Source organism: Clytia hemisphaerica, unplaced genomic scaffold (genome assembly GCF_902728285.1).
Source record: "Clytia hemisphaerica strain Z4C2 unplaced genomic scaffold, Clytia hemisphaerica genome assembly, whole genome shotgun sequence".
Taxonomy (NCBI): Eukaryota; Metazoa; Cnidaria; class Hydrozoa; order Leptothecata; family Clytiidae; genus Clytia; species Clytia hemisphaerica.
Window position 1 is genome coordinate 417,306 of NW_027103384.1, and position 13,180 is coordinate 430,485.

The following is a 13,180-nucleotide window of genomic DNA, read 5'->3' on the forward strand; positions in this document are numbered from 1 at the left end:
GGAAAATCATTTTAAAATATTCTTACTTCATTCTCAGGTTAGGATCCTAATTCAGACTAGATTTAACATTTAATACATACGTCTCAAGCATAAAATGGCATTTTTGTGAAACTAGTGAAGCCTTACTTAATAATTGGCAATTCATAATTGAAAATGCTTTAGAAATGGTATTATTAGCTTCAGTTGTCAAATTCCATGATGGTAATATTCTTAGCATATTCTTGATTTTTGGCAACTTTATCTTGAATATTCTTATAAAATATATTCTTATAAAAAAGCGTGTAATCGGTAATGTTTAACTCAAACTCATTTAGCTCTATTCCGCCGCTCCTTGGACCTTCTGAGATCAAAGGTAAAATGGTCAATAAAATTGAAATCGAAGTTTTCTTTTTCGGAAGGAAATATTATCCAAAATGAAAACATTTTCATTTACAGTATGTGTCAAAGTTGAGTCGCTGGTATAATTATTCTCTTTTAGTTTTAGTAAAATCTTTCATTTTATTTTAGTAAACTTCTTTCTGGTCCTTTTTTTTTGCTGTTACTTTTCTATTGTGTAGTAAATCTTTCAAGTAAAAGTTGTTATTACATATTAGAAAAGGAAAAAAAATCATACCGGTAGTATACATTTTTTTAAACTGAAAACTTCAAATACAATGATTTAGTTAAATTAATATACGTGTTATTTGTGATTTGTAGTGAACACTCTAAAAGTCATCATTAGTTTAAATATTTTGAAGGTCAGCTCAAATAAATGTTGAAGTCCTCATTTCTATTTTTCTTATAAAAATTTCTTGTACTTTTTGATGAAAATTTGATTAGGAAAGATATTAAGAGAGATATCTTTCTCATCAAATATTCTAATTTATATCTCAATGGATAATTTTCTTTTTTTATTTCAACTGGATTGCTTCATTGTTACTTTGTTAATGAATTTTACCACACAGAATATTATATTATATTATTGAAACTAAACAGGTTCGGGATCCAATTTGCACGCAACTAAATTTGAAATTTGTGAAAGTTTTGCTTTGCACTTGGCTGATTATCAGGTTATAGCATTATGAGCTATTTCTTTTGGTATGAAAAGTTGGGCATCTTAAATTTTGTGAGTAGTGATCTCTGTATTTGAAATGGAAACAACACTGTGTCACAGACCCGCTGGGACCCCAGCCCCACTGAAAAATTCGGCCAAAATTTCGTCCCCGGTACTAAAAATACCTCAAAATTTCACCCTACTGGGAAATTGACTTTAATTACATCCTTATTCAAATCATTGTAAAAAAATTGCACTCCAAAACCATCACCACTGGATTTTTAAGCTTGGAACAATGATAGAATCTCTATCTCCATTGGGATTACGGTGGATCATTCGACCTCCTTGACGGCAGTCAAGATTGATAGCCACTATACATTACTACAAAATACACAGTATGTTTTTCTTTGACTGTTTGTACAATTTTTTTTGGGTTCAGTTGTTATACATTTTCTTTCGGAGAAGTGAATTTAGAATCTTCATCAACAGATCTGTATTGCTCTTTTCATGTATGGCGTGTGAAATTGTAGCAACTTCGGTCTAAAGTATATAAGTATAGAAATTTCGTTGAGTCGAAAGATTTCAAAGACTTTCGAACTATGCAAAGTAAGAGGGATATTTCTGTCTGAATTACACGCTTTAAAGGGACCCCTCGTTTGTTTGTGATATTTAGGAAATCAAACTATATTGGTCCAAAAACCCCTAACAACATATTCAAAGAACATAAAACTTACTGCTAGTTCCTGTAGAGATATCGAAAAATTCCTCTGAAAATAGTATGGCGTCTCCGTCTGACTGAAACCAACACAACCGGGGCTCATTGGGAGTTCTGAAGCCGATATCGATTCTCCATAAACCTGCAACTCGACTCCAAGCAAAGGGTTTTTCTTAGGAGAAGAACGCGGATTCTAGACTGTTCAAACCAGAGCTGGCCTCTACACACGTACTGTAATATTCTGGTGCATTTGTGTCAACAACTTGGTGCGACAAGAGCGCGAGAAAATTCGAAGGCCTTCAGAAGCCAGTTGAAATTTCGGAAAGTTGAGTGAACATCAAAATTTATAATTTGTAATTATGGAGCGAAGAAAGAGTTTTACATGCTAATACTTTGGGAAGTTGCTTTTCATATGATTATGAAGTGAGTGTCTTGTTATCATTTTTAAGCGAGGGGTCCCTTTAAGAATGGTGTTTTTCAATTATGGATATTCTTAATTTTTTGGGGAAAATCACTCTAAAATATTCTTACATCATTCTCAGGTTAGGATCCTAATAAAGACTAGATTTAACATTTAATACATACGTCTCAAGCACAAAATGGCATTTTTGTGAAAGTAGTGAAGCCTTACTTAATAATTGGCAATTCATAATTGAAAATGCTTTAGAAATGGTATTATTAGCTTCAGTTGTCAAATTCCATGATGGTAATATTCTTAGCATATTCTTGATTTTTGGCAACTTTATCTTGAATATTCTTATGAAATATATTCTTATAAAAAAGCGTGTAATTGGTAATGTTTAACTCCAACATCTTCATTTAACTCTATTCCGCCGCTCCTTGGACCTTCTGAGATCAAAGGTAAAATGGTCAATAAAATTGAAATCGAAGTTTTCTTTTTCGGAAGGAAATATTATCCAAAATGAAAACATTTTCATTTACAGTATGTGTCAAAGTTGAGTCGCTGGTATAATTATTCTCTTTTAGTTTTAGTAAAATCTTTCATTTTATTTTAGTAAACTTCTTTCTGGTCCTTTTTTTTTGCTGTTACTTTTCTATTGTGTAGTAAATCTTTCAAGTAAAAGTTGTTATTACATATTAGAAAAGGAAAAAAAATCATACCGATGGTAGTATACATTTTTTTAAACTGAAAACTTCAAATACAATGATTTAGCGGTTAGTGTAAAACACAGGTCACAGGTCACAGGTCACGGGTCGCGGGTCACAGGTCACGGGTCACAGGTCACAGGTCATACAAATTACAGACCGGAAAACTGTAACGCACTCGTAACATACAACCCATAACATACAACTCATAACAAAAGTTCCTGAAAATATTATATGTAATGGAAATGTAATATCAAAATATGGTATTTTAGAAGACTTAAACGACAAATCATCAACCCCAAAAATTGACAACAAATGACACTTAAATTATGTAAATAATGATGTTATCTCAAAGTATGAGGTTTTGTACACCAATTAACAATAAAATATTTATCATGCGCAATAGGATGCCGACGCTGCAAGTGGATATAGATTGACAGGTTTTGAAAACAATAAATACTCCAAGAGAGCTGTTTTAGAGAGATGAAAATAGTGACGTCATTTTATCAAAAATACGAAGCAGGGGATAAAAATATTAAAACATTTGTGAAATATAATCCCATTGACGCTATTTTCATCAATTCTTGTTATCATACCCAAGGCGATGCAGGAGATAAAATGAGATATGACATTAGTGATTGTGAAATAGCTATTTTCCTGTTAGGGGCTGTTTAATGCAAAGGTGAGATCGATATTCGAATATTTCTTTATTCTTTGTATATAACATTCGTAACATGCGTATAACATTGAAAAGATAACTTTTTTTGCATGTGTGATATAGATGTAATATATAATACAAGTATTACAGGTCCGTCTTATACACGGCATAAAACGCGACATCACGTGGTAAACACGTGGGTAGATTTTTAGCTTTAAAATAGTTCTAGATCAACAAAATACTTTTGGAATTATATCATTGACATTAACAACTGTTTTTCAAACATTTTCTTTGTGTTTTACAGTAATCAAAGCTGACCTGTCAACACTGACCTGTGACCTGTGACCCGTGACCTGTGACCTGTGACCTGCGTTTTACACTAACCGATGATTTAGTTAAATTAATATACGTGTTATTTGTGATTTGTAGTGAACACTCTAAAAGTCATCATTAGTTTAAATATTTTGAAGGTCAGCTCAAATAAATGTTGAAGTCCTCATTTCTATTTTTCTTATAAAAATTTCTTGTACTTTTTGATGAAAATTTGATTAGGAAAGAATATATTAAGAGAGATATCTTTCTCATCAAATATTCTAATTTATATCTCAATGGATAATTTTCTTTTTTTATTTCAACTGGATTGCTTCATTGTTACTTTGTTAATGAATTTTACCACACAGAATATTATATTATATTATTGAAACTAAACAGGTTCGGGATCCAATTTGCACGCAACTAAATTTGAAATTTGTGAAAGTTTTGCTTTGCACTTGGCTGATTATCAGGTTATACCGGGTGCGCCACAAAAAAGTTTCTCTCTTTAAAACTAATTTTCCCAAAATCTAAAAATTTTAAAAAAACCATTCCTATTCCATTGGAAAGAAGAAAGATAAACTTAAATTTTGATGGGTCATTTATTAAATTTGGTTGATGAGATCGAGAGTTATGCTATATTGAATAAAAAAGTTACTTTTTGAAAGTGCTCAAAAACGTTGAAAATCGACCTATCAAATTAAACAGAAAAATAATAACATAATGCATCAGTATTTTCGTTTCAGTCATTAAAAATGATAAATAGGTGTCTAAATGACCGTTTGTTATATAAAGGAAGATAGAATTTTAATAAAAGGCAGAAAATTCGTCGAAAAAAGCCAAAAAATCTGGTAAAATTCATAAAAATACATCAAATATGGGTTTCAAGGTACATCCAGCCTTACATATACTTTATCCAGTCTAGAACCAAAAATCTGAGGAAAATCTCCTTAAAAGTAAATTGAAATGATTTTGATGAACCTTTTAAACCCTTTCGTTCCATCAGTTTCAAAATTTATGTGTTTAATTACTGAAAAATGGTCTTAATCATTTAAAGCCTCTTGCGATTACCAATTTTAAAATAAAAATTTGATAGGTCGATTTTTAACGTTTCGGGCACTTTCTGAAAGTAACTTTTTTATTCGATTGAGCATAACTTTTGTTCTAATGAATCGAATTTATTAAATGACCCATCAAAATTTAAGTTTATCTTTCTTCTTTCTGATGGAATAGGAATGGTTGTTTCTTAATTCTTAGATTTCGAAAAAATCAGTTTTAAAGAGAGAAACTTTTTTGTGGCGCACCCGGTAGCATTATGAGCTATTTCTTTTGGTATGAAAAGTTTGGCATCTTAAATTTTGTGAGTAGTGATTTCTGTATTTGAAATGGAAACAACACTGTGTCACAGACCCGCTGGGACCCCAGCCCCACTGGAAAATTTGTCCAAAATTTCGTCCCCGGTACTGAAAATACCCCAAAATTTCAGCCCTACTGGGAAATTGACTTTGATTACATCCTTATTCAAATCATTGTAAAAAAATTGCACTCCAAAACCATCACCACTGGATTTTTAAGCTTGGAACAATGATAGAATCTCTATCTCCATTGGGATTACGGTGGATCATTCTATCTCCGCTGTGGGAAAAAAGTTTTACCAGGGCTGTGAGACAGGGGTGTATGGAATTTTATCAAAAACTTTATATAGCTTTGCAAATAAATTTTGAAGCATTATGACCTACATCAGACATCAGACTTTAAATATTATTTTACCAATTTTCCGTTTGAACCTATAAATGTCATGATCCATTGACTTTGGCCACGGAAATAGATTACTCATCGGTTACATACGGTAAGATAGCATCATTGGCTCCCCGTATTGGTATCAATGAGGAGTTTTTGCAACGGAGTAAAGATTTTTCATCGGTTATCTAGCGCTACGGCATGCATCTAGCTTAATTCTCTATTTAACGTAAGTGTGAATCTGAAACCAAATTTTGTGTTGTTATCTAACAGACCCGACTCTTAGTAATGCTCTTGGTCAACTTCAGTTTGTTTTTAATCTGATTAGCTGATAATTCCGTTTTCGAGCTACAAAATTTTATCTATCATGGTCTGGATTTCTTTCGGCATAGTCTGAATTTAAAGGTTACAGAGTAAGCAGCACGTTACAGTATCATCGACCTTTGAGATCAGAGAAACATTATGTCATATTTGTAGCATCTTCGAACTTTTAAGGAGAATCAGCCAAAAACAAGGCACAAAAAATAACAAGTCTGTCTCTGATGAAATATTAAGATAGATTTATTGCTACTTGTTTATAAATCAAAGCCATACAGATCTTATCTCTAAAACGAAGGAAGAGTTCGTTCTACTAACTGTACAAGTAAGAAAGAAATTACATACACGAGCATACTGCGTAAAGTTTTAGTGAAATCGGATACAAAGCCTAAACGCTAAATAAACAAACACTCGTTAAGTTCTATAGATAATCACTTCGTAAAACGTCTGCAAAAACTTGTCGACTGTCTTATGTGTACAAAGTATGGTCTTTAGCGAAAAAATGGATGTGCGTAATGCTTTCAACACAGCTCCACAGCAGAACAAGGACCAACCCTTCAAACCAGGTCAACTATCTGAGGAACAGATCAAACATTTCTTTAATAAGGGATGGCTTATGGTACCTAACTTGATTGAACCTGAAGTTCTCAATGGTGTTAAGGAAGGCATTGAGCGACAAATTGATGACCTGGCAGATCGATTACACACAGCTGGTAAAATTCAACATAAACATGAAGATAAAGGATTTTGCCAAAGGATTACTCATATTGAGTATGAATTCCCAGGAGCTGCTATATTGTTACACAAATCTGGAATACTTCCTGGTGGTGCGAGAGAACTTTGGTCACATGAGAAGATATTGAATATTGGTGAACAGCTTATTGGTTCTGGTGAAATTGCTGGCCACCCTGTTTGGAATCTAAGAGTCAAGCTACCTGATTACGAGGTTGGAGTTGTACCTTGGCATCAAGATAATTCTTACTTTGAGGATGAAAGTATGAAAACTATGATCCTAACCGGCTGGGTACCATTATTGGATACAGCTGAATTCAATGGTGGTATGCAGATGATGGATGGTACTCAATCGAGTGGGAAATTGGCTGAACATTTTTGTTGCGCTGGTGGTACCTTTTATTTGGAGATTGAAAAAGATGTGATCGAAGAGACTTTTGGATGTCGATTGGAGAATAAAACAGTATGTGAAGTACCGTATGGCGGAGTCCTATTTTTCAGTAATATGATCGTTCACCGAAGTTCCACAAACAGGTCAGTAGATTATAAATCCTTGCTTATCTGAGCATCGATTAATCGAAACTTTGAATAATTCGAACAGATTCTTAGGCCCTTTCAAACACCCCATTCTCACAGACCCACTTGAAAAATTGACCAAAATAGATACCGTCCCCAATGAAAAATTATAATTCAACTTTTGTTCCCACTAAAGATAATCAAATCAACCAATAATCCCCACTGCAAAATAATTAGCTATTTTTCTGAATTCTCTGACTTGAAAACAAGGCAATTTAAATTCCCCATAAAAAATATAAAAACGTCGATCCCCATTGAGTTTCAGTCCATTATTTTTACTCCCACTGACTGAAAAAATCTTTCCTGGTCTGTGAGAATGGGGTGTGTTCAAGGTGAAGCACCTGTACACCCCTGTGTCACAGACCCGCTAGGCCCCCAGGCCTACTAGAAAACTTGGCAAACATTTCGTCCCCGGTAGAAAAAATACCCTAGAATTTCAGCCCCACTGAGAAATCGACTTTAATTTTGTCTCCACTCGAAATTCATTGTTTTGAAATTTCACTCCAAAACTATTCCCACTGGATTTTTTAGCCTTGTAACAATGTAATTTTTATCCCTATTGAGATTGAAAGGAAAAAGTTTCACCGGGGCTGTGAGACAGGAGTGTACTCTTAAAGTGCTTTTTAAGGATCTTACTGTAATCAAAGAAAATATTTTTTCCAATTCCAGTTCAAATGAACTTTCGAACTTTTCTTATTACTCCGCGAATTTCGGCTTTTGAAAACATGTACACTGAAGAGATAGATCGTAACAAGAGCTTTCCAGTACAACCCAAATTTAACCAGTTTTGTAATATTGTGATAATTTAAGGAAGGGATGGTGCAATTTATGTAGAAATGAATGAATTAAAAGCTTACCTAAAATAACCATTTAGCTGGTTTTAAGTCACTGGTGAAAATAATTTTCTTCTATCAAGTAAAAAAAACCTCAGAGAAGAATATATTTCTCTTCCGCGGAGCAAGAAAAATATTATTGATCAAGAAAACAAGAAAAACAATCTTAAGAAAAAACTCTTAAATCATAAGAAAAATAAACTCAAATTAAGAATCATTTTCTTAACTGGTGAAAATAATTTTCTTCTAAGAAGAATTGTATACTTCTCTCAAGAGAATTTTTCTCTTCTGCCCAGCAAGAATATAAGAAGGCTTTTCTTCAAGCGAGTAATTTTTTTTTGAATATTTAGTGCATTTTTCTTTTCGAAATTTTCTTCGGTAAAAAATTCTTTTCTACAATGCTTATTTGTCTTATTGTTGTCGAAAGAACGGTAGCTGCTCATTTTAGTTCCAGGTCAATTCAATTATTAATATTATGAATTTCTGTTGTATTCTGTATTTGTATCTTTCACTTTAATTTTAATGTAACTGACTGAAATACTACATGATTTTAGTATAAATTGATTTAATATTTGGCAGCTCTACTCCACGTCATCAACAGTAATTGTTAAAATCGGTCAATTGATAGTTACAAAAAGCTTTCATCTCTTTAGCCTCGTCAATCTGAAAAACAATCAAAATGAGCATATTAAAATTTACTTGTTTTGGAACCTGGATTGACCTATGAGTAGAAACGAGAGCCACTAAAAAGCTAATACGATAGATATAAGCAGGAATTCTATAAACAAAGTAAAATTAATCAGATAAAAATACACCAAAGATTCGAAAGTGCATGGCAAAAGTAGTTTTTACCTACTTTGAATGTAGGTAACTTGTGGTAGCTTGGATGCTTTTTTGGCGTTATCTGTTCTATGATCGTCACGTTGTTTTCTGTCAGCTGCGTCCAGTTACCATCGGTTGTCCTGAAAAAAGGAAAAGAGAGAACGACAAAGAAACTTCGATTTTTGTAACCCTGATCTTAATTGAAGCAAGGACAAAAAATATCTTACGTATTTTACAAACAAAAAACAAATCTGACGAAACATGATGTTTTAAGTCATTCGAGTAAAAGGATAACCCGCCAGAAGGCTGGCAAGCACAACAAAATTAGCTCCCGTCATAAGGCTAGCAAGCACTGAATTACGTTTACTCAAATAGAAAAAAAATTGATGATTATTTTATTTGTATAAGTTTTAGGTCATTCGAGTAAAAGGTTAACGTGCCAGAAGGCTGACAAGCACAACAAAATTAGCACCCGCCATAAGGCTAGCAAGCACTGAATTACATTTACTCAAATGGAAAAAATTGGATGATTTTATTTGTATAAGTTTTAGGTCATCCGAGTAAAAGGTTAACCCACCAGAAGGCTGACAAGCACAACAAAATTAGCACCCGCCATAAGGCTAGCAAGCACTGAATTAGATTTACTCAAATGGATAAAATTTCACGATCTTAATGGTAAAGGTTTTAGAGATTTTGGGGCATTGGAATGAAAGGTTAATCAATGAGACACAAGCACAACAAAATAAGCACCCGCCAGTAGGTTGGCAAACAATCAATAACACTTATTAAACAAGAATAAAATAATAAACTGCTTAACTAGAATTACCTCTAGGGCTCTAGGGGAACAGATTTAAGATTTGGTCCCTAATATGTATACAAATTTTGAAATCATAAAGGAAAACTAAAAAAAAATATTCTTACCATTTTCAAAAGTCTTCCAATCACACCACATATAAATTTTTAAGAGAGAGATATTACGCTCGTATTACACTTTTTGTAAATTCACATTTGCTGGAGCCACGCTTGGCTAATTCAATTCAGATAAATAGAGCTTTTGTTCAAAAGCCACAATAGAAATAAAAAAATGTTTTAATTCCATTGTGAAGGCCTCAGGAATATTCTGAAGAAAAAATTACTTTCGATAACTTTTCAGAAGAACTTTTTTCTTGAGAAAAATTCCAAGAAAAAATTTCTTTAGAGAACTCAAGTTTTCTTCTCATAAAGAAATCTTTTCTTTGAGTTTTGATCTGAAAAATTTCAATAATATGCTAAGATTAATTAACTCGTACAAAGTTTTTCCCATAGATCAATAAGAATGTTTTTCTTTAGGAGAGAAATGGTATCTCAAACAAGAAAACCTTTCTCCACTAAGAAAAGTATTTTCACCAGTGTGTACTTGGTTCTCAAACATGAATATATATTAAAACATTTCAAGACATGTTTAGGGATATTTATCAACAGATTATATGAAACAAACAAATTCTTAGACCAATTAATGTTTTTCACAAGAAAAGAATATTTACCTTACACGTATTTATTGATCGATATTGCAGATCAAACGATGTTAGATGGTCTATGGATTTACGTTGGCAAGACCCAAGACAACCTACCGGCCGTCCATCTGATGAGAAGTTACCATTATTTCGAAGCCAACAGACCCCTGTTAAAGAAATCGATTGGTCTGTTCTCACCAACCGACAACAGAATGATCGAAAAGTGTTTTTAGAATCTGAGAAATTGGCTGAGGTGGAATTCGAAACAAGACTCGGTGGCCCGTGGATGAAACGGTGGCCCATCAAACATCATAATAGAATACAGATTATGAGAATAGCAAATTAATAATATCCTGAAAATAAATTATTTTGGAGCTAGGTTGTAAAATCTCTTAAAATTCTTTTATCCTATTATCTTTAATACTTTGGCATTTTCAATTCCTGGCTTCTATTTCTTAAACAATTACGTATATCTTCAAATACTGTTTACGATACTGCTGCAACACAGTGAAGCCTTGAGATGTTGTTAACTTTTTGAGTTTTAAGCCTAAAAATGTTCTTCATTTTCCCCATTTTGTGGGTATTTTTATCCATTTTCCTGAGAAATCGGATGTTTTAGTCCCCGAAGCCTTAAAATGTTCTGAACTTAACTTAACTTGTTCTTAACGTTTCGCCATCGAAGTCTCGTTTTCTTATATAGTTTGTTCTTATAAAAAAAACGTGTACCGTATTAAAGTCTGATTCAAAAGATTTGGACAGTCGGAAAATTTTTCAATATTGCTCTTGGTGCAATCGAGTGCGATGAAAGATAAAATAAAGTTGATTATTGAATTAATTTTAAGCCATTGTAACATTTCAAAAAATTCGAAAATGAAGTTGAAATCATATCATTTTTTATTATTTTTTATCTTCATTTTCGCACGAAAAACTTTACTTGGGGAGGGGGTGCTACCCTTTCCGATTGACTGATGTTGGCGCGGCTGAGGCTCATTAAATGAAGTCTACGTTCAACTTTTAGAAAATATTTATTTTGTCCAAAATTTGCAGAAAAAGTAGACCTGAATGCTGGACTAAAATCTCTAAATTTTCTCGATTGGTTTTATGATTTCTTTTCAAATTTTTGCGTAGGAGTCATCTGAAAAAGATTGAATCAGTACACTTCAATCACGAAATTGTTATGAACAAGTAATGAACATTTTAAGGCTTTGCAGAATCGAAGACAACCAATTTGTTAGGAAAATGGTCTAAAAGATATTCACAAAATGGTCAAAATAAGAACATGTTAAGAACATCCGAAGGAATGTTGAATGCTCTTATAAAAAAACGTATACTTTACAAGATCAGAATCAAGAGCTTTGATAAAAATGTCAAATGTAGTCTTGGTATAAAAATATTTTATCAGGGAATTAAGCATCTTTTTATCTTTTACTTTTTTAGTACAGGGTATATCCTCCATATGTTGGCGAATTTGACAACCCAGCTGGCACACAACGTTGTTTTAACGTTCAAATAACGTTATTTGGACGTTATGAATGTCACATGAACGTTGTTTTGAGGTTGTGTGCCGGCTGGGAAACATGTCAACTAACCGATTTCTTTATACTTTCAGTTTCATTCCAAATGAATAGTATTCACTAACCAAAAGAATATGTCTAATTCAACTCAAAGGGTTTTATTAGATTAACAAAATCTTGATGAAATAGGTTTCATTTTGAAGAGGAGTAGTCCCAAGCTTACGAGGTTAAATTCACTTTTTTATTTCATTTTCATTTTCATTTTCAAATTTTTGCTTTTTTTCATTATATTTCTTATCTATTTTTTTGGAAACCATTTTTCATTTTTCAAGTGAAAAAGACACAGCGATAGTATAGTATAATAGCTACACGTTTCTTTATAAGAAAATCAAAAAAATTTTAAGCCTTTGAATGTTTTTAACTTTTTGAGTTTTAAGCCTAAAAATGTTTTTAACATGCTCTTATTTTCGCCATTTTTTGAGTATTTCTGTCCATTTTCCTAAGAAATTAGAGTCAGAGCAAAGCCTGTTCTTAACTTCTAACATTTTGACCATCAAAGCCTAATGTTTTTATTTAGTTTGTTCTTATAAAAAACGTGTATTTTATCATATGCTAACCACAAACATAAATGTTAGTCTTTTTCAAGTTTTGTTTTTCGTTTGAAATTTCTTCACTCGCGAAAAATCTTATAGTCCTGTTTGTGTATACCAGTGTTAGATTCGGGTGTTTTGAGGGAAAGAAGGGTTTCAATAGACACCTACTCATTTTTATGAGTTCTTTGTGTACACCGTTCTTAATTGGTAAACATTTCAGGAAAAATAGGGAAATTTTACGGCTTTTATGAAAAAAAGCTAGAAAACGTAACTATGCGTTAGATATTCTCTTGGAAAAAAAATCCGAAAGTAATTGGTTCGGTAAACTTTGAAAAGTATTAAGTCAATGTAAAATACAACATGAAAGCGAAATTATTAAATAACATAAATGATTGCGATATTACCCTGGTGGTATTTTGTTCTGTTTTCTATTATAGACGTATAATCTTTTTGGATTGGTTTAAAAGTTGATAAAGATAAGAGGAGCCCCTAACGAGGGAGAACGCTGTCATCTTTTACCCATACAACTTGTATGTAAGTTAACACTCTCCTTCTTGCTATCACTTGCCGAAAGTTCCCAATATTTAATACTTTCTTGCATATCTCGCAAGTATAGTTTCAAAAAAGGCTTAATCTTGTTTCGACTTTATTAAATCATTACTTGAAAATGAATATTAAGTTGTATTAGATTTTGAAAAGTCACGTTTCGAACCACAGTTATAGTTTTACTAATG

At 32.5% G+C, this 13,180-nt stretch overlaps 1 protein-coding gene and 1 long non-coding RNA gene across 2 annotated transcripts; one reads left to right on the plus strand and one right to left on the minus strand.

Annotated features, from left to right (window-relative positions):
* The first annotated feature begins 6,084 nt into the window (after positions 1 to 6,084).
* Positions 6,085 to 10,717, plus strand: LOC136824793 (uncharacterized). The gene is made up of 2 exons (XM_067080771.1): positions 6,085 to 7,149; positions 10,400 to 10,717. Exons 1-2 carry the CDS (start codon positions 6,368 to 6,370, stop codon positions 10,683 to 10,685), a joined length of 1,068 nt encoding a protein of 355 aa, XP_066936872.1. The 5' UTR covers positions 6,085 to 6,367; the 3' UTR covers positions 10,686 to 10,717.
* LOC136824794 (uncharacterized) lies at positions 8,505 to 9,761 on the minus strand. Its single transcript, XR_010849169.1, has 2 exons — positions 8,881 to 9,761; positions 8,505 to 8,687 (listed from the first exon to the last, which is right to left on the minus strand). It is a non-coding gene; the product is annotated as an uncharacterized lncRNA (long non-coding RNA).
* Positions 10,718 to 13,180: the final 2,463 nt, after the last annotated feature.